Raw genomic sequence first — 20,582 nt, forward strand, 5'->3', positions numbered from 1 at the left:
TAAGAATACCTCCAACTGAGTGGGCATTTACCTGTGCCAGATTCAGTGCTAAGCGGTTACAGACAATATCTCACTACCGGTTAAAATCTTTTGTTAGCCGAAATTCATTGCCTAGGTTATCTGCCTTCTTCATCAAATTTGATTTCTAATGCCTTTTTAGTCTTCCCTAAAACTAAATTTACCCTTAAAGAGTAGAGATGGGCCACCAGAGAAAATATTCAAATAAATTGCCATAGACACTGGAAGCAATAAACTGATTTGATCAGCATATATCCACCGAACTTCACCCTGTGTAAAGATACTGTGTTAAGCACTGTAGGAGACAAGATATTTTCAGCATGGTTCTTCCAAAAGGAATTATTCTGAATAATTGTTGTGCTGCAAAAATATCTCACACATTCTTTTGTAAAATCTTTGGCAAATGGTGTATAGACTCTTAGAAAATCTTTAGTGACAGAAACTTACTACCTCCCAAGGTAGCCTTTCTCATTCCATTTTTGGGTAGCTCATTCTCTTAAAATATTTGAAATCTAGATTAAGAATTGAAGAAGATAGATGAGGAGACTGTGGAATTCTCTATAAACATTTGAAAAATGAATTTAACCGAATTTTAAAGTGCAGTTGAAACAACTTTCAATCAGTTGAGGGTTATTTCCAATAAACTTGTAACATCCTGTCCAGTAAATACGCTGAGCATTACCACTACCAGAGGAAGTGCAGGGAGTGTAATTAATTTTAACGTTAGCCTAAGTAAATGGAATTAGGAAGGCAGATATGCTCCATGTAAATCTTGTAATGTTTCCCAAAAGTTTGATAACAATGGCTCTCACATTAGCTAATGTTTTAGCTTAAATGTACCACAGTTCAGCTTTATTAACAGAGGTAATTAATTGTTCTTCCTAGAGAATTGTTTTTATCACAGTCTTGTATTTCTCAGAAGTTTCCCCTTCCTTTATGCTAAACAACTTTGTCCCCCATTTCCTGGAAGCAAGGGTCCCAATAAAAATAATACTCTTATTGTTTCCTACATCTGCATCTTTTAATTCCTTTTGATTTTCTCTCAATGTCCTTTGTTAATTCACTGAGCAAACATATACTAAGTATTTATGCTGGGCCAGGTGCTTAGGACTCAGAGACTGACACAGTTCTTGCTCTCGAGAAGCTGAGAGTCTACCTTTAGCCATGCCAATCAAAGGAGACCTTTCCCTGTATCATAAATGTTTCATATCAGCTGTTTTCCCACCTTTTTAAGTATGAGGATATCTTTTCAAGAAATTACCGCAGACATCTCACATAATACTAGACATGCCTAGGATCTGTTGGTTAAGAACTATATAAAGGGGCACCTGGGTGGTTCAGTTGATTGAGTGTGTAACTTTGGCTCAGGTCATGATCTTGTAGTTCGTGAGTCTGAGCCCTGCATAGGGCTCGCTGCTGTCAGTGAGGAGCCTGCTTCACATCCTCTGTCCCCCTTTCTCTATGCCCTTCCCCTGCTCTCTCACTTGCCCTCCCTCTGTCTCTCTCACTCTCAAATAAAATAAAATAAAATAAAATAAAATAAAATAAAATAAAATAAGAACTACATAAGAGAAAGCCATCATAGATATTTTGAAATGAATGATATCTTATGTCCCCCCAGCAACATCTACATAAATTTTAAGAACAATGTGTCTATCCATATGAGACATTATTTATTCAGTGTATGGGCAATAATTCAGGGAGATTGTTTGCAAACTACTACAAGCCCTTTGATTCACTGTTGATCCCCATAGTCTACAGCACTCATTTCATGCTTAATCTGCCTGATGATAGTTTTACTTTATTGTATATTGTCATTTAACTTTTGTAAGTACTTACTTACATCATATACTTCTTGAGGGCAAATATCAGATATTGAATGTCCTATTTATCCTACAGAAGTTTGCTTCTGTGCGGAAGTTAACAGAAGCTGAATAAAGGTGATTTAATGTGTACCAGTGATTGCTGCTAACTCTCATGTATTTTTTGTTGCTATCCTGCCATAGGTCTCTTCTAGGGAGATGAGTAGGAAGCAGAGCGAAAATCTTGTGCCAGAATGTAAGGCTTTGACCGAAGTTGAAACCAGCGACAGCGATCCAGATATAATCCTGGTGAGATAAATTTTACGGACTAAGTGACACCTTGATATTTTTTCCCATTCATGAAGGTTAGAGGAATCCAAGAAGCATGTTATATTAGTACCTCAAAGTAGCTGGAACATTTATTCGAATAACCTAGTTTTTAGGTGAAGAAACAAGACTCAGAAAAGTTAGTTACAAACCCAAGGCTACCTGAACTTGTGAAAATGTAACTGGGATCGTACCTCCAGACCATTAGTCCATGATGCTTTTCGTTTTAGTTGTCAAGGTGAAAAAGCTTTAGTAGTGTATAAATTCATATAAATTATATACATAACTTGAAGGTCATCCTGAAACCTGCATGCCCAAATCTAAAGCATATGACCCTTTCTGTAATTCATATTATAGATCCTCTCCAGAAAGTATAATTCTAAACTGACTTACACTAGGCCACTGGGAAAAGCCCTAGAAAAGTCTGTTCAAGAAATGCAGATATATTTCTGTTTATTCCCCTAGATTATGTATCCCTGATTCTAACTTCAGTCATCATTATCAAAGAGCTATGGATCTAACTATACTGTAGATCCCAGCAGAGTTGCTTTGCCTTACTGAGCCAAGAATGAAAGAAAGCCTTTGGTATTTAGGAAGAATTGACCCAAGGACTGGCCTTTTGAGGAATACTTCATCTGTGAAGCTATGTTAAAGACATCCCTTTTGTTACCTAGTGTTCTTTGTACTATAATTTAAAAGTTCATTTAGACATTAGAATTTAACGTCAGGAAGAAATCCATTCAGTGCTTCCTTTTATCAGAATATAAATTTTATTACTCACTATAGTTCTCTTTTTACCTTGATCACCAAGAAGCTTATAGCTAAACTTTAAGAATAACTGTAGTCACCTAGATATTTGCTATTTGTTGACATGATAATATAAGAGAGAGTATTTAGAAAGGGGCCTGGCCTCATCATATCTGTCTTTAGGTAGGATATCTCAAAATGCTATTTGGAATTGTGGATTAAGTTTTATTTGCCAGTGAGCCAATAAGGAACATGGGTTTTCGGACTTCAGCCTAATTTCTGTGCCCATCAGCAGAAAATCATTGTCAGAAAGTACATGGTATAACAATAATGGAGGTTTTATTTAAAAAAATTTTCATTACAGAAAATTTCAGACATACTACAGTCAGCTCCTGTGTGCCCATTTCCCAGCTCTGCAGTGACCCACTCATGGCCAGTCTTGTCTCATCCACATCCCTTACCTACCCCCTTACTCTCAGACATCACATCACTTCATCAATAAACTATCATTGTTTGAAGAAGCCATCTGAAGGATGTTATTTGTGAAAGGGTGCAGGAAAAACCTTTATATCGACAAAAAGGAACAACTAAATCCAGGTTCCGAAGAAAGGGAACACCAAAGTACAGTAGAACCTTGGTTTGTGAACATAATTTGTTCGGGAAACATTCTTGTAATCCAAAACACCTGCATATCAAAACATATTTCCCCATAAGAAATAATGGAAACTCAGTTGATTCATTCCACACTTCAAAAATACTCATATAAAAATGATTACAATATTGTAATATAATACAAAATAATAAAGAAAATACAAAATATAAAGAAAAGTAAACAAATCAACCTGCACTTACCTTTGAAAATTTTTGTGGCTGGTGTGAAGGAGACGAGAGAGGAGGGTTATTGTGTAGGACAGCTTTCACTATCACTGACAGAATCACTGCTGTCTACTGGCTCAATGGAATCTTTTTCTTTTCCTGCAACTTTAACAAGGAACTTATCCAATGACACGTGCTTTTGCCTCCTTTTGATGATTTTGTGGAAATGTGACATTGCATTGTCATTAAATAGATTCATCACTTGCACTGCTACAGCCTTTTTCAGGTAGTGCTTTTCTATAAAATTTTGCACTGTTTCCCACATTTTACACATTTCCCTAATCTCACTGGAAAAGATGCAGACGTAGACTTCTTATAAAATCTTTCAATTTCAGCCACTTGCACCTCATTTGTACTTCTCAATGATTTCCTTCTTAACTTCCACTGTAATCATCTCCTTCTTACCGCCTTTCTTTTCAACCTATTGATGCATGGGGGGCCATTGTATACCCTTGCACGATGCTGACTACAGTACAGTATAATAAACTCGTGTCATATACTGTATTTAATGTAACTGGCAATAAGGCAGCAGAGGAAAGGGTCTATATCTGCAGGCAGCCTGGCCTAGAATGAAGCAAAGCATTCTCAAGCTTCCTCTTGTATGGAAAAGCAAAGGACTGTCCACAGGTGCTTTGAAGTGACAAAAAAAATACATTAGTGCCTGTTGCAGGCACCTTCCAACGTTCTGAAAAATCACTGATCTCTGCCAAACACTGTGGGCTGAGACTGAGAATCCGAGCATGGGAGATGATCACCCATAATCCTACGAGAGAGAGAGAGAGAGAGAAAAGAACCATTGGCTCAGTTGTGATCATGTGATGTTCAGCATCACGTGCTACTCATGTTGCAAGACATTGCTCATTTATCAAGTTAAAATTAATTACAAATGTTTGCTCATCTTGCAGAACACTTTCAGACCAAGTTACTAGAAATCCAAGGTTTTACTCTGTTTTCAAAGGGAAAAGGGTCAAAATTTAATCAGCAGCCAGAAAGGAAGAGAAAGCTCAACTAGTGTTGTAAATAACACCGCGTCTTTGAAGCAAACCATGATGTAGCTGCACCTGTGAGCAGTACTAGTAGTCAAAGCCTGCTTTCCAGAATCTGGTTGGCATGTTTTCCACATGGCCATTGCTTTGTCACCTCCCTAGGCTTTGCATATAGCTTTTAGCAAGTACTTTTTCATAAATTAGGTCTGACATTTATATTAAAATTGTTGTTGTCTTTTCGTGTAATATTTCTCAAGTTTTGTGTTACTTGTGTGTGTGTGTGTGTGTGTGTGTGTGTGTGTGTTAGGATTTGTTTGTGCCCCATTGATTTTAGCAGGAAGTCTGTTCCCAAACTCAGTGTGTCTAATTAATTTGGATAAATATGCATTATCCACAGATGCACATTAATTTCTCTGTTTGGCTGTAGTTGCAGGAATTTCAGTAGGACATAATTACTTCTGAATATTTGTCTATCTGTACTTTCTTAAACTCAGAAATTAAAAAATGGTTCTTCTTCACCCCTGGGCTTATACCTAGTTATCTTCTACTTGTAGTGCTTATATGTGTATGTGTATATGTGCACGTGCTTTAATTCTGACTCTGTACCTGTCTCATTTAAAGAAGGAAGGCACTGAGGGCTAACAGTGCTGCAAAAGGTTATCACTTAGGGAAGAACAATTCGATACCATACACAATACTTTGCACCCCCTCACAATCAGGTGGTTTTATTATTTTGGTGAAGTTACTGGGGCCCTGGGCCTTATTTTCAAGTGTAATAGGCTCAGAAATATATGTTCTGTACATCAAATAGGGTCCATCTCACAGGGATGATTCTTCATTATCCAAACTCATGAGACTGTTGTATAAGAGCATAATGGCAGTTGGGTCATTTGTAAGATAAACACAGCCTCTGTCCACTTGGAAGGCACATGCTGACTTACACTATGCATTCTCACCCTTTATGCCAATCTGCATGGGCTGGCCAATTACAGGCTGACAGTTACTGGTGAGTTATGTGCCTGAATATTTAAAAGGCTTCCAGCTAAGACAGGCTGCCATATCCACCTCCCTTAAAATGCACGACAGGGCCGATGTTACCAACGTGACTAACGCTAAAAGAGCGCTAGCCCAGCACCCAGGCCCTGTGTCTACCTGTGCTCCTAGGAATGTATCTTCACAATGTATGGAGAACAGGTCCATGCTGATAAGCACATTCTTTCTTTTGTTGTGTCTGTCAGTCTGCCTTTTGAATGGATTTCTTTCATATTAACGTACTTCCTTTTTCTCTCTTCCAAATTTTGGGCTCACCTCACTCTGGCTGTCCTCCTGACAGTTGTGCAACTTTGAAATGGCGAGAATGTTGATGGCTTTTCAGATCTCTGTCAAATCTGACATTGCTGGTTACTGCGGCCATTGGTATCCCTCGTCTTCCCAAGACCTCTCATCTGTGGCACTCAGCCTTACCACTGTTTCACCCTTTTACCTAACTTCTTCCTCCACTCCCTCTGCCTCATTCTTGATGGAATGCTCCTCATATTCCTTTCTCTTCAAGGCCTATGGTCTATTGAAGCTGTTTTTTAGGAAAACATATTCTTTTGTTTTCTTTTCTCACTGAGATAATCCTCATTTTCTAGTCATTTTTAATGTTTGTCTCTGTGTTCCACACTGTGTCTCACATTTAACATGCTCCCAAATCATTTGTGTGGTACTTTGGGTTTTGTTTTCCTTATCTCCAGTTGCTTTTCTGATCATGGAGTTCATTGGTGTTGCCTCTGTAGCCTTTTTTTCTTCCACGTTGATATTAATTTATACTTGGCCTGTTAGCCAGTGCAGTCCATGCGTTTTCAAAGTCCACGCAATGAGAGTGTTCTTGGTAAGACCTTGCACGTCATCTGGCACTGTGGAAGTCTCCAACTGGGATTCAGTTAAAACTCTAGGCATTTTCTAGAGATTAAAAAAGTGTCATGAAAATAACGAGGGGTTTTTTAAGAACATTTCAGACCTCTCCAAAATGCCCTAGGTAGCCTCCCCATTGGACCTTTGGGGATGATATGTGTTGGGCTATCTGTTTGCACCGCAGCAAATTTCTTTTGTTATTTTTCATGAGCTCGTCAGCTCAGCTGCAGTTCCCTCCACCACTTCAGGGTAGCAAATGTGATCCAGATTTATTATCTCTGACCCTGTAAGACTGTATTCTTCTGAAATTATGCTGTGTGTGTGCCTGGATATGTTAGTTTTAGTGGGATTAGCCTTTCCTCTTTCTCTGTGGCCATGATGAAATTGAGGCCCCATGCTTCACATATATCATCTCATCGAATTCTCTTTTTAACCTGAGGGGTAAGTTCTCTTTTCATCCCCATCTTAGAGGTGGGAAAAATAAACTTGCTCAGAGTTACACTGCTGGGAAGTGATCACCTTGAGCCCCAGCTGTTCAGCTTGAACTCTCAGTTTCTTCACTGCATGTCCTTATGACTTCTCCACTTGTCATCCATATACTGGCCCCCATGTCTGTTCACCCAGCCCATTCCACACAGGTTGGTTGGAGTACACAAATACACTTTACTCAGGGGTGAGGATTTCTAGGTACAAATAAATACTGCATTGATTAATATTCAGTATTTGGGCTTATACAGGTTTCCTAAGTTCCATAGATGGGCCTTCTCCAGCCAAAAGTCTTGAATTCATTTCAAAAAATCAATCCATCCTCCTTGCCCACATTAAGCTAACTTCCCTTTAGCACATTCCCCCCCCCCCCCTTATATACCCTAAATCTGACCTATCCAGTAAAGATCTTTTCTGCTTAAGACCTGACTCTAATCTTTCCTGTCAACCCGGAGTCACATAGTAATCATCAGGATCATCATCACAGGGATGATTCCTGGAAAGGAGAATCTTCTCCTTGTCCAGGGCTATCACTTGTAGTAATGTGGTTGTGGTCCTAACTTGGCCATCAACCCCTTCCATGAGCTGGCATTGCCTGATCTTTGGCCTCCAGAGAATTCTATTATTTTTCATCTTCCATGCTCAAAATACATCCCTGCCCTCTCTTTTGATGAATACTGGATATTCTGAACTCCTTCTGTCTCAGGCATTTTGAATCCTATGTGTAAAGTTCAAAATACCTCCCAGTTAACCCCAGATGGGAGGAAGAAGAAATTCTTTTAGGTCACCTCTTATAATGCACTAGCCTCTGTCAGGGGAATCAATGTCTGAGTGAAGGTTACCACAGTTTTGCTTTACCAGAACATTGCCCTGCGGTACTATTGTAATTAAAAGTTTGTCTAAGTTCAATTAAAAACTCTGGTGCCTTGCTATGTGATATATTGGCAGTTCAACTTTACTCCAGGCAAAATTTTGGCATCTGAACTCCATACCACCCCAGTGCCCTTCAAAATGAAGCCATCTGATCAGCTGTCACTACCCTATGCTCAGCAGAAGCAGTAAAAATAAAAGCAAAGCAGTGGGACTAGATTACCAAGCATCCTAGCAAGGAGGTCACCATCTCAAGTTATCATACCAGATGAGATGTAAGAAGGGACAGTACAGACTAGGTGTCCTAGGGTGTCTGTTCTGAAAGGTGACTGGGAAAATTAGGCTGCCAAACTCCAGCAGATTGTCAGGAAAGGACATGATCAGTTTGAAGAAAGTTTCAAAATTCAGTAACACCAGGGGAATAAAATTACAAATGCCAACAGTAAGTTAGAGAAGTTGAGTGGGAATAATTTTCTGACACTCAAGTCAGAGTGATAAAAGTACCAACTTTTTGTTGCACGTGTCTATGCTTTTATTCATCTTGGTGGAGTATGTGTTCCAAATTGACATTATGCATATTTTCTGACTCTAATATGAAACAGCATTTACTGCCTTCCTGAATACTGGCATTTGCTGTTTTTCCAAATTTTATAATAATCATTTTTTTGTGTGTCTGCTCTGAATATCAGTAGCAAAGCTAGATTGCTCAGACAGTGAAAGAACATTTGTTGTGGTTATTTCAGGTTAGGTTAGACATGCCTATTTTTATTTTATTTTATTTTATTTTATTTTATTTTATTTTATTTTATTATTTTATTTTATTTTACAAGTTTATTTTGAAAGAGGAGAGGGGGTGCCAGCGGGGGAGGAGCAGAGAGAGAGACGGAGAGAGAGAATCCCAAGCAGGCTCCACACTGTCAGCACAGAGCCTGACACGGGACTCTATCCCATAAAATGTGAGATCATGACCTGAGCTGCAATCAAGAGTTCGACACTTAACCAACTGAGCCACGTAGGTGCCCCCTAGACCTGCCTATTTAATAACCAGGAATAATACCACCATTTTGGTCGGACTGACTTGAGTCTTTTTGTCCTCTGTGGCCATTTCAGTCGTTTTTGGCTTGCACCTGTCCTCAAGCACAGATTGGCAGATGGATTCATTTCGTTTTCTGCAGACACTTTAGAAAACTTAGTGGCCAGATCGTCGTTGACAGATGTATTTCAAGAGTTTGGCAGTGGAGCCTCTGTATTTGCTATGAAGGAAGTAACCTCTATTGTCTAGCCCAGAATGTGGCACTCTCTGGGGCTAAAGAAAGATATATGAATAAAGGAATGAGTGGGTGGAAGCACCTTTCTGTCTCAGAACTAAGTCCTTTACCAATTACACCTGGTTAGCATTTGGGGGCATCTTTCAAAAGAGGCTGATTCCAGCCCAGGAAAGTCATCAACCAGGTGTGAATCCCTAGGGCCACTGACAGGGGCTCCGTGGTATGTCACAAAATCTGGGGGACATCTGGAATAGCTGATGAGTTTCCGGTGTGTATGTCTATCCTCTGTGGCAGCCAAACAAGACCAAACCACGGCACCCCAAAAATAACAGCTAACAGCGCTCTGTTTGGTCAGCAGTGCTATATGACAATGAGGTGAAAAGATGACTCAGCCGCAAAGCAGGTAGAGAAAGAAGAAAAACAACCTGCATAGCCAGTCCCTAAATCAACTGCATTCACCCTAAATATGTATCATTTTTCCAACTCCTAACAGAAATTGTTTTTTAATGGGAAACTGCTCGGGTATCGCAAAAACATGATTTCAGATGATCGAAGTTGCCTTACCTTCAAAAGCAGACCATTTCTTAGTTTTCCTGGTTGATGATGTTACCATTGCTTCTATACGAACTTGTAGAATGCTGTGATTGTTGCTAACGGCATCAGAAATTTCACAGGCGGAGCCAGCTCCTTTATGAGATACAAACCAGAGCTGCCCTGAGGGCTTCAGAGGAAAAAGGTCTATGCTCACTCTCCACAGCATAATTCATCAACTCACCAGCAGACTTGCAACAGACACAGAGTCAGTATATGATACAGCCAGCACCGGACCTAAAGGAAAATCTCTTAAGCAACTTATGAATCTGAATATTCAAGTGCCAGTGACTGCCAACAACCATGTACATTAAGACAAATGTATTGAACAGTACTATGTTAGAGATTTTGAGAGACACGCATGAAAAATATATGATCCTTGCTCTAAAGGAGCAGGAAAATTGGAAGATAATTTTACAAAACCACGTGTTAGCATTATTTTATGGAAAGTTGACAGGCTCTGTGCTCTGACAGACCCAGGTTCAAATTCAAACTTACCTGCCGCTTATCAGTTGTATCAACTTATGGTCTTCTGTTTTCTTGTCTATAAAATGGGAATAATAATATCCACTTTCAAGGTTTTTATGAGAATTAATGTGATGATTTGTGCACAGAATGAAAATAGTTATTTGTGTTATGAAGAACATTTTTAAAAGCCATTTTGGGGCGCCTGGGTGGCGCAGTCGGTTAAGCGTCCGACTTCAGCCAGGTCACGATCTCGCGGTCCGTGAGTTCGAGCCCCGCGTCGGGCTCTGGGCTGATGGCTCAGAGCCTGGAGCCTGTTTCCGATTCTGTGTCTCCCTCTCTCTCTGCCCCTCCCCCGATCATGCTCTGTCTCTCTCTGTCCGAAAAATAAATAAACGTTGAAAAAAAAAAAAATTTAAAAAAAGCCATTTTATGAAGAGGGCAAATTCAAGCCTTAATTGGTTGGGCCAGGAGATGGGAGTAAAGAATGAAAATTGAGAGAGTGAAATCACTTTGTGGAAGCAAAGGGAGAGCTAGAGGGGGTGCGCGTGAGGGGTTGAGGGAGGGAAGAGGGTAATCCTGAAGATGAAAACCTGGTGTTGTAGAATTGGAATTGGAGAGGCTGGAGGGGAAAGTGTGGGGAGAGAGGTGAGAAGGCAGGCAATGGTTGAGGCAGTAGATATAGAGGTGCTTCATGGTGATTTGAAATTGATTTTGCCGTGTATCACCGTTGCCTCCATTTCTGAACACAGTCTTCAGTAGAGTCTATATGTTTATTAATGTTCATAGAGATGGGTTTGTTTTTGGGAGATGGACCCAGGTTCTGCTATGATGTATCATGCAAGAATCAAGGCTGCTACGGGATCCCAGTCTTGTATGGGTTACATAGATAAGATGCTTGACTATTAATAATAATAGAAACTGTAATTATGATTCATAGTTTCTCAGAGAAAGGAAGAAATCAGTATGGGCTGGAGTAAATAAAAAGGAAAGAGAAGGACTTGCATTTGTCTTGAAAGGTGGGAAGCATTTACAAGAGGGAAAGAGAGAAAGGCACACCAGATAGAACTGCATGGGCAAAGGTGGCCAAGGTGTGGAGGCAAAAGTGTATGTGATGCTTCTAGAAAATTCTGAGGACAGCCGTCTGGTTATAGCAGAGGGAGTTTGTTAAGAAGTACTGACATTATGTTCTGATAACTTAGAATAACATTGAGAAGGGCTTTAAAAGCCAGGTAAAGAGTTTGAACTTGAGGTAGTAACCAGTCAGGATCTGTGGGTACTTTTTGAGAGGGAACATTTAACCATGGAGATTTCACTTAGAAAAATTGATTCGGGGGTGCCCGGCTGGCTGGCTTGGTCGGTGAAGCGTCCAAACTCTTGGTTTCGGCTTGGGTCATGATCTCATGGTTTGTGAGTACGAGCCCCACATCAGGCTCTGTGCTGATAGCATGGAGTCTGCCTGGGATTCTCTGTCTCCTTCTCTCTCTGCCCCTCCCATGTATGCTTTCTTTCTCTCTCTCTCTCTCAAAAATAAGTAAACTTTTTTTTTTTTTTAATTAAAAAAAAAAAATGAACTGGGTTGTGATAAAGCTGCTGTACTCTACTGGGCAAAGGAGAAACTAAAGACCAAAGAATCAAGTCTCATCTGCTGCCTAAAGATTGTAGTATAAGGATGACAAGGAAAATGGAACCATTTGGAAGGAAAATGAGCAGAAATTGGAGAGGAGCATGGGAGACTAAACAGTGACAGAAGTTTTGAGATGGCAGCCTGGAACAACATGTTATTACAAATAGGAAGAGAAGAGCTGACCAGGGGATCTGAGTGGGCAAATGTGGGACTAAAGATTTGAAGTTTCAGCAAAATGTTCAAGTGCAGGCACCCTGAAGTCAGTTGGAAATAATTGGAGCAAAGATGAAGTTAGGGTTGATGATGCTGATCAGGCCATTGTTTGCATAAGGGTGAAAGTTTAACCCCCTGAAATTTTAACAGGTTCATTGAAGGATTAAGTGTAGACAGAAAAATTCATATCCTAGGAGATTTGGGACACCGAAAGCTATAGAAATCAAGGGAAGAAGGAATTGCAAGGGACTTCTTATGCTTCCCCATCTTAGTGAATGGCCTCGCCATTCATACTCAGGCCACAGCCTGGGAGGTATCCTGAATTCTCTCCTTCTTTCACACAGGGGTGCTCACCCTCTCAGCCAATTGCGCCTAATCAGCCTTTGAATGGACCCCCTGTGCTTTCCTCCTCTATAGCCACCACCCTGACTGATTCACCAACATCTCTGTCAGGGCCACAGCAATGGCCCTGTCAATGATTTCACTGCTTCTGTTGGCCTCCATTGTCTAAAAATCCGACTGTTTCATTTAAAAGATAAGTCATTCTCCTCCTCCGAACCCTCCAGTGGCTTCCGCTCACACTGAGAACAGAATTCAGTGTTCTTGCTGTGCCCTCCGAGGCCCTAGATGACCTAGCCTGACCTCCTTTGCATTCTCATCCTTACCACTTGTCCCTTCATTCATTCCACTGTCGCCACCCTGACCTTCCTTGACCGCCAGCACCTCAAGCTCATTTTTGCTTCCCTGATTTTTCCTTGGCTGTTTGCAATGCCTGGACTCCACTTCCCCCAGCAACACGCATGTACTGTCAAGACTTTCTTTGATTCTGTGAGTATACTGAGTGTCAGTTACTTTCCTAGACATTGGGGATACAGCAGGAAGATAACGGGCCATGCTCCCCATCCTCGTGGCGCTTCCATTCTAGTGGGGGCAGTCAGACCACAGACAAGACAAAGAAGTAAACTGTGTGGCAGGGTAGATAGTGGTAAGTGCTAAGGAGAACAGTAACACAGAGGAAAGGGTAGGAAGTGTCAGTGTCGGGCGTGGCGAGGGTGAGTACAGTTTTACACAGAGTTGGCAGGAAAGGCCCGACTGAAGGAAGTTTGAGGAAAAACTAGAAAAAAGTTGGAGGCACAAGCAAATCAACAGCAAACAAACCGAAGACATTGAGAGAAGAGGGTACCTGGCATGTCTATGGAAAAGTGGTAGAGGGGAGAGGTGGAGGATGCAGGGTGAGAACACCAGGGTCCGGAAAGGCAGCGGGGCTCAGGTGTGGTGTACCTGGGCTCTTGTCTTTCTCTTGCCCGTGTTTCTTTTCTTCACAGAACTTAACATAGCTGTCTTTTTATTTACTTAACATCTCTTTTTTCCCTCCCTAGAAAATAGTCCATAAGGCAGGACTTTGTATTCTTTATCATAACAGTGTTTGACCCATACTGGGAACTCAATTTTATTGAATATATTTATGGATGAAAGAGAGGAGCCTAGAACATAATGTTTACTATGGAAGAGTGAAAACAGAAAGGGCCTTTGAATTTATTTTTAGATTTTTTTTTAATGTTTATTCTTGAGAGAGACAGAGCATGAGCAGGGGAGGGGCAGTGAGAGGGGGAGACACAGAATCAGAAGCAGGCTCCAGGTTCTGAGCTGTCAGCACAGAGCCCGACGCAGGGCTCGAACCCACAAGCCATGGCCTGAGCTGAAGTTGGATGCTTAACCAACTGAGCCACCCAGGAGCCCAGAAAGGGCCTTTGAGTTTGGCAGGAAGGCGTTACTGGTCTGGTAGCGTTTTTGGGTCCTTGATAATAGTAAATGCTTGTGGTAGACATGGGGGGAGCAAAGAAATAGAAGGAAAGAAAGCAGAAAAAGGGATACCAACCAGTTCTTAAACATCCTGAACAGCTGAATTAGATAAATGTTACACAGCTGGCTGTGGTATGTTTTTTTTTTCCCTCTAACTTATTTATGATTTATTTATCCCCTTAAATAGATACTTCACAAAATTGAGCATGTGGTATTATGCTGATCCCCTGCATCCTTTGGAGAAATGACAAATCCCACTCTGCTCATTGTTAACATAATTTTAATTAAGGGATCTAAAACCCCATGTTAAGACTTGACTATAATCTCATTTACTATGTGGGAGGTGTTATCAGTTTCATGACTGAGGTAAAATCTTAGGAAAGAGATATCCCCAAACTGCAGAGTATGAAACACAGTTAAGCCTAAGAGACTGGAGAACACTTCTTTAATGAAATGATGTATATGAAAGAGCTTTGTAAGTAGTATCAAAATATACAAATAGTGTCATTGAAAAGACAACTGCCTGTCTTATTGTCTCAACTTGAAAAAATTCAGACCTTCAAAGCCCTACAAAGTACATTGTAATAGAAGACAGCATCCTATGAACTCGGATATTTACACAGTGTTATTTGAAAGGAAATACTGTAGGTGTGAATTGTTTATCCAAAATCTTTCAAGCATCTCTATGCCAAAGAATAAAGAAAATATGAGAAAGGAAAAGAAAAGAAGAAAACCTCTCCTGCAGTACAGATGGGAAAGCTTTGTTTGGGTGCCATTTTTGGAAGGAGGGGACATATCTGATGCTCTCACAGAAACAGCCGCTACAAGGCAGGGCTCAAAGCAGGGAACTAAACAATAAAATGCAAAAGCAATTAATTTCATGAGGCTGTGCTGATAACACCACCAACAAAAGTTCCTTACTGGGAGTGCTGTCAGTTTTGTTAATCTTGGCTGCTTCCGTCTTGTCTGATTTTTATCACAAGGAAGAGGTACCAAAGAAAATGAACACATTCCAAGCAGGATTATCATGGATTACAATAAAGTGATTATATAACTGGAGGCATCACATCGTTCCTCTTGTCAGCTTATTTTATGGTTGCTGTTATGCTGCTTATAAACTGGTCAAAAATGTTTAGTTCAAAGTTAGAGGCACTTAAAAAAGCATGTAGATTTCCTGTATACATCAGCACATTAAAAGAAAACCTTAAGTTTTATGATACATCAGAGATAAATAAGATGTACATTTTAAGGTCATTTTACAAAATCAACTTTAAAAAATACGTGCGCTTTATTTACTTCTGGGGCACAAATTTTTTTACAGTATAAGTACAAAACTATTCTGAAATGGACAAAAGCATCTTAGAATCAGTTTTATTTATTTGCCCTTACCTAACAAGTCTTTTGTTTTGATGGACTCGAGTGAAATAGAAACAGCAATGATGGACAGCCTCAAAGGCCTTCTGTTGCTAGGCTACATGTGTGCCCATTTAACCTGCTTCCTGCTGGAGCACAGTTTCCAGAGTGCCGTGTAAAATATATGCATGTGTTTCCTAGGAGGAGAGAAAAGGTGGGAGATAGCTTCTCCCTCCCACGTCTGTTTGGCAGGGCGGAGGGGGATTGAAAGGCGCAGGACACAGACACGGTGGGCAAGCTCCAGAAAGCCAACAGCTCCGTGCCTTCCATGAGGTCATGGACGTGGGGACACAGTTGTGTCTCAGCACCTGTTCAGTGGTCTTCAGATCAAGGAGCTTTTGCCTTACCCCTGCCTTCTCCATTTTTCTCTTCTACTGCCTGTTTCCCCACCTTCTCACAGATTTGCAAAATACACAAAGGGAACGTTCTGGGTCCACTTTCCTGAAGGGCATAAACTAACTCTCTCTCTTTCTGATCTAAAGAAGTACATTCTCAAAATGTAAGTTTGTCTTGTGTGAGCCTTGCAAAATGGGTCTTCAGGATCCCCAAAGCAATGGCAGACACGGCTTCTGGATGGCACACTGTTCCCCTCAGCTCTCACAACTCCCACTTCCCCCACAACCCAGACAGCAAACACCCACACCCACCCACCCACACACACACACCCTCACTCTCAAGTGCCACCCACTTTACTGGTTTCAACACATTAAGGCTCCACAACCCCTTTTAGGAAGATTTCTAGGAATTCGGTCAAATGACCAGGCGACCCTTCTGTCAACACCCAAGTGTAATCCCCATCCCCATCCATGTCTTCTTCCCCATCATACTTTGGGGTCTCAGGTCCCAGGCCCCAACCTCTCCAAGGTTTTCATTGCACTGATTGTACTGATGTACATTTCATTGCGTGACACTGATTGACCTCATGCTCTGTGTCTGCTCCGTATGGACCACAAGTGTGATAAGCCTCCTCAAAACAGCAGAGGCTCCATCATTGCTCCTGGTGAATCAAATACTTGACTTCTTTGTTGGAGTCATTGTTACATTCACGTAAGATATGGATTTTTAAAAATATATGTACAGGTATTGATAGAAGTATCAAAACCCCTATATAGAAATGGTAGAATTATGTATGACAATTTTGATGTAACCATTCTTGAGATGCACACCAATATAATTTTCTACAGTTCACATGATTGTCTCCCTTCACAACATGCACATGAACTGTACTCCTGGCCTCTCTCTCTGATGTGGGCACTGGTACTCAAGGTCATTTTGCACCCTGTGATACATCCTGTATTTTTGTGCAGCTTTAAGTAAACAGTTTGTTTTTCAGGTTTTAGATAAAAGTGGCACTGATCTTTCATTGAAACAAGAAAAAAAGGAAGTTTCTCTTATGAAAAAAGGTAAAAAAAAAGAATTCAGTTTACATCTATTACATCTATTAGCTGTCATGTTTGAGTTGTTTTCAATATGACTTATGTGGCATGTCACAAGTTTGGCAACAGTTTGGATTTTAAAAAGTAACAATTGGTTGTTCCAGAAGTGGGAAGAGGGGTGGGAAGAGAGTAAGCTGCCAATCTCATGTGACTTGAAGGGCCAAGGGACACTTTGTTCCTAAGAAGGGGGTTCCCAGCACTGCCACACAGCCTGACGTCCCTCACAGTAGACTCCTATCACCCTCTGCATTGAATTCTGTCTAGAAATTTGGAAAGAGTTGATATGAGCTCTTTAATTTTCAGACTGTATTTTGAAAATTATAATGACATTCCTCCTCCTTCAGTTATTTAGTCCTTTTCCTGCTTTTCGTGATTCCCTTGAGATCACTAAGACTAGTTCAACATCCACATTCATTGGTTCCTTTACACCTATGGGATGTGCCTTCTCTCAGGTGAGAGGCTTGAACTGTTTTTAAACTTAGAGTTGCCTTCTTATAATATTCAATCCAAAACAATGTCCCAGGATAGAGAAGCTGGAAGCATCCTGGACTCAAAGTTTTGTTTTCTTAGTGTCTGCGTACTACTATGGCTAACTCTTTTATTATATTGTTGTCATTGCACCATTCTCTGTTTTATATTAATATTATACCATTGGGCCTAAGCAGCAAGTCTGTCATTTTCATTGTCATCTTCTTATTCTGAAATAAGTTTTAAAGCCATTCTTAGTCTCTCTAGTAAATCTCAGCTCATTTTGGCTGTTGTTCCCAGTCCTTTTTGTATCGGGGTCCTTGCCATCATTGTGTGTTCACTTTTGGTGGTAAGCTCTCCCTTCCTTCATACTTTGTTGCTTCGGTAACCCAATCAGTCACTCACTCACGTCTTTATGTTTGAACCCATTAGTGAGATCCCTAAGAAATCACACTTTGTTTTTTCTGTTTCATCTTAATTAGGATAATTTGCAATTCCATAATCAGGATTTCTTTTGTAAGGCTCTCTTGATTTTAAAGCCGGTGTTTTATAGAAGTTTCAAACTATTCACATGATTTCAAGTATGTGCCTGTTGAATTTCCAAATAGTAATGGAAAAATTGTTAATACAATTTTGATCCTAAAATTAATATTTAATTTCAAATGCTCATCCTGGGTTTGGAAAGAACAAGTTGTGAAATATTTTCAAATGACTGTAATTATAGATTAGTTGGCTGTTGGGCTAAAAAAAAAAATTCACTTTTTATTATGCAAGCCAGTGGGTAAAATCAATGGTGCCTGCAATGTGCTTAGAAAACCTCTTTTATTTAAAGGAGTCAGGCAGACCCTGAGCCATTCACCTACCATCTAAAACTTTCTTTGTTGCTGTGCTGTTCCACTTGGTGATGGCCCTAAACTTGCTGGCAAGGGTTCACTTGGTGGAACAAGATATTTGGACAGTTATCACAATGAATTCTAGAGACAGGTGGAAGAAGGATATATTGACTTATTGCTTATACTGCCCCCCATCTTAAAACCAATCCAAGGGGTCAAAGCATTTCTGCTCTTCTGTGGACTGTAGATGAATCACTACCCTCCTGAACCTACAATTCTGAGGTTTTCTCAGTGAGCAGATCCACGAGATGACTCCTGAGTCTCTTCCTGCTTTAAAGTTTGACTCTCTACTAGAGACACGTTTCTGGTTAGGATCTGTTAGGATGTTTCTGAACCTGAACCTAAAGTGGAATAGAATGGGATCCTAGGGGGAAGACAGGAGGTGGTCTGGGCAGAGGCTGGTGAGAGAAGGGAATCCTGATGGCCCCCAGCAGTCCCCCCTATGCACATCAATAGCAGATAAGCATCATGAAAAAGAGCTTGCAAAAAACAAGTTACAGAGGTTCTTGGATTAGTATATACACTATATACACGTTATTAAGAGGTTTTTATAAGTTTTATTAGGAACACACTGTGCAGTTTTACGAGAGGATGTTTGACATACAAAGCCAGATTATCCACAAGTAGTTAATAAACCACCAAGACTTCTTTCAGTTCACTGTATTGTGTCATCATCAAAATGCAATTGTCTTCATTTTGTCTGTCTTTTGAAGAAAAACAGGAGCTGTGTAGTGATACTCCAGAAATGAAGAGAAACTCTTCATTACCTAATCGGGAAAGGTGAGTGTACTGCAATTATACAAATTCCAAGTGAGTGCAATTACACTGTTGCAAAGTAATTATCAATGTTTAAATACAAGAAGAAAGAAAATAATAGCAACAAGCAAAGGCAATTAAGAATGGAACCTCATTTTACAAAGGAGACAAGAAAGAATAGAATATGGCTGGGTTTCTTACCTTTTTCCCAAACCTTTTCATTTTCTTTTGTGAGGATTGGGGATAATGAAATGGAACAGGCTTAACTTCCTACTCACAGCAGGCAGCTAATTCAAATTACTGTAATATAGCCAAAGAACTGAAAGTGTCACATGTGTATAAGGTGTGAACATGAAATCATGAACTTGATTTGTGTGTGTGTGTGTGGCTCATTATCTTGTTGTTATATGTGTATGTAATTATAATAATCATTGCTTGCTAGAATTTTCTTACGTGAGACTTTTGTCACTTTTAAGATAAAATCAACTGAATATTTTGGATGCCCAATAAAATAAAAAGAATGTTTTCAAGGAACCAATCTCTTATCCTCACTTAGACAAACTTCTCACAGGTGCTTTCCAGGCATGTAGACCCTGTGGCTTCGAATCCAAATCCTGGGCTCTTTTTGCATAGGAGCACATTGGATTAAGTACCAGAAAAAAGCAGAGAGGAGTTTTATTTTCCGCACTTGCTGACAAGAGGCATCCCTCAAATACTCAATTCCCCTCACTTCTCTGCTCTACTCAAAAGCCTGTCACAGCCCCATCACTTGCAAGATAAGTGACAAACTCCTTAGCACGGCACAAGTCCCCTTCAGTCCTGCCCCTCCCTGTAGCCCTTACTTTGCTTCCCAGAGTTTCTGAATTGCTTTTAGTTCAGCTTTATCACACTTCCATCTCTTTGTCCGTATTGCTTCCTTTGCCCACTGCAGGCTGTACACAAGCCTTTAGTCTTTCCTTCAAGTTCTGGTTTAAGTATTCTCTCCTCTGGGGACCCCAACTCTCGCAGGCAAACTCAGGATTTCAGACAGCCACTGTTGCAAGGGTCAGATTGTCATAATCCGTTCCACTTCAGTAATTACCTGTTAAATATCAGCCACATTCTGACACACAACGGTGAGCAACGGCGTTGTCAAGACCAGTGGAATTGTCTGTCTGAATGTCTGTCTTCCCATCAGGCCCGGGGCCATATATTTTCTTCTTCTTAACTGCAAGTGTCTGAGTCTCCATCCAAGCATCTCCACGCTCCATCGAAAATAGCTCACCCCACTCCTGACAAGGTGCACTATCAGATCATAGCATCCTGCTCGGGTGTTTTCAGGGCACTTATTCCTATTGTAAAGTGTCTTATTGAATCATCTATTTATTTTAATATTTTACATTCTACTTGATGATTTGGTATATTTTTCACTAGGACCTAACTCACTCCATAAGAGCAGGGCTGACTTGCTCACCTCTGTGTCATTGGTTTCCTGAATAACAACTGACTCAAAAGATGATACATTTGTTGATTGAATAAATGGTCCAGCTTTTCCCCCATGATGTTGCTAGGCCACTTTATGCATAGTGGTTTAACCTAGAGTTATTTATTAAAATTTGAGTTAAATTTTAAAATCTATCCAAAAAACTAAAGCACATTGTG

General features: G+C 40.4%; 1 protein-coding gene across 1 annotated transcript in view; it reads left to right on the forward strand.

The window, feature by feature from the left end:
- Positions 1-20,582, forward strand: part of MORC1 (MORC family CW-type zinc finger 1) — a 167,044-nt gene that overhangs the window by 125,011 nt on the left and 21,451 nt on the right. Inside the window, exons 20-22 of the mRNA XM_086675499.1 lie at positions 2,025-2,129; positions 16,722-16,791; positions 18,899-18,965. Coding sequence (XP_086531625.1) covers positions 2,025-2,129; positions 16,722-16,791; positions 18,899-18,965 — 242 coding nt within the window. The remainder of the gene's footprint in view (positions 1-2,024; positions 2,130-16,721; positions 16,792-18,898; positions 18,966-20,582) is intronic.

Source organism: Puma concolor, chromosome C2 (genome assembly GCF_028749965.1).
Source record: "Puma concolor isolate L17-30 chromosome C2, mPumCon1.1.hap2, whole genome shotgun sequence".
Classification (NCBI taxonomy): Eukaryota; Metazoa; Chordata; class Mammalia; order Carnivora; family Felidae; genus Puma; species Puma concolor.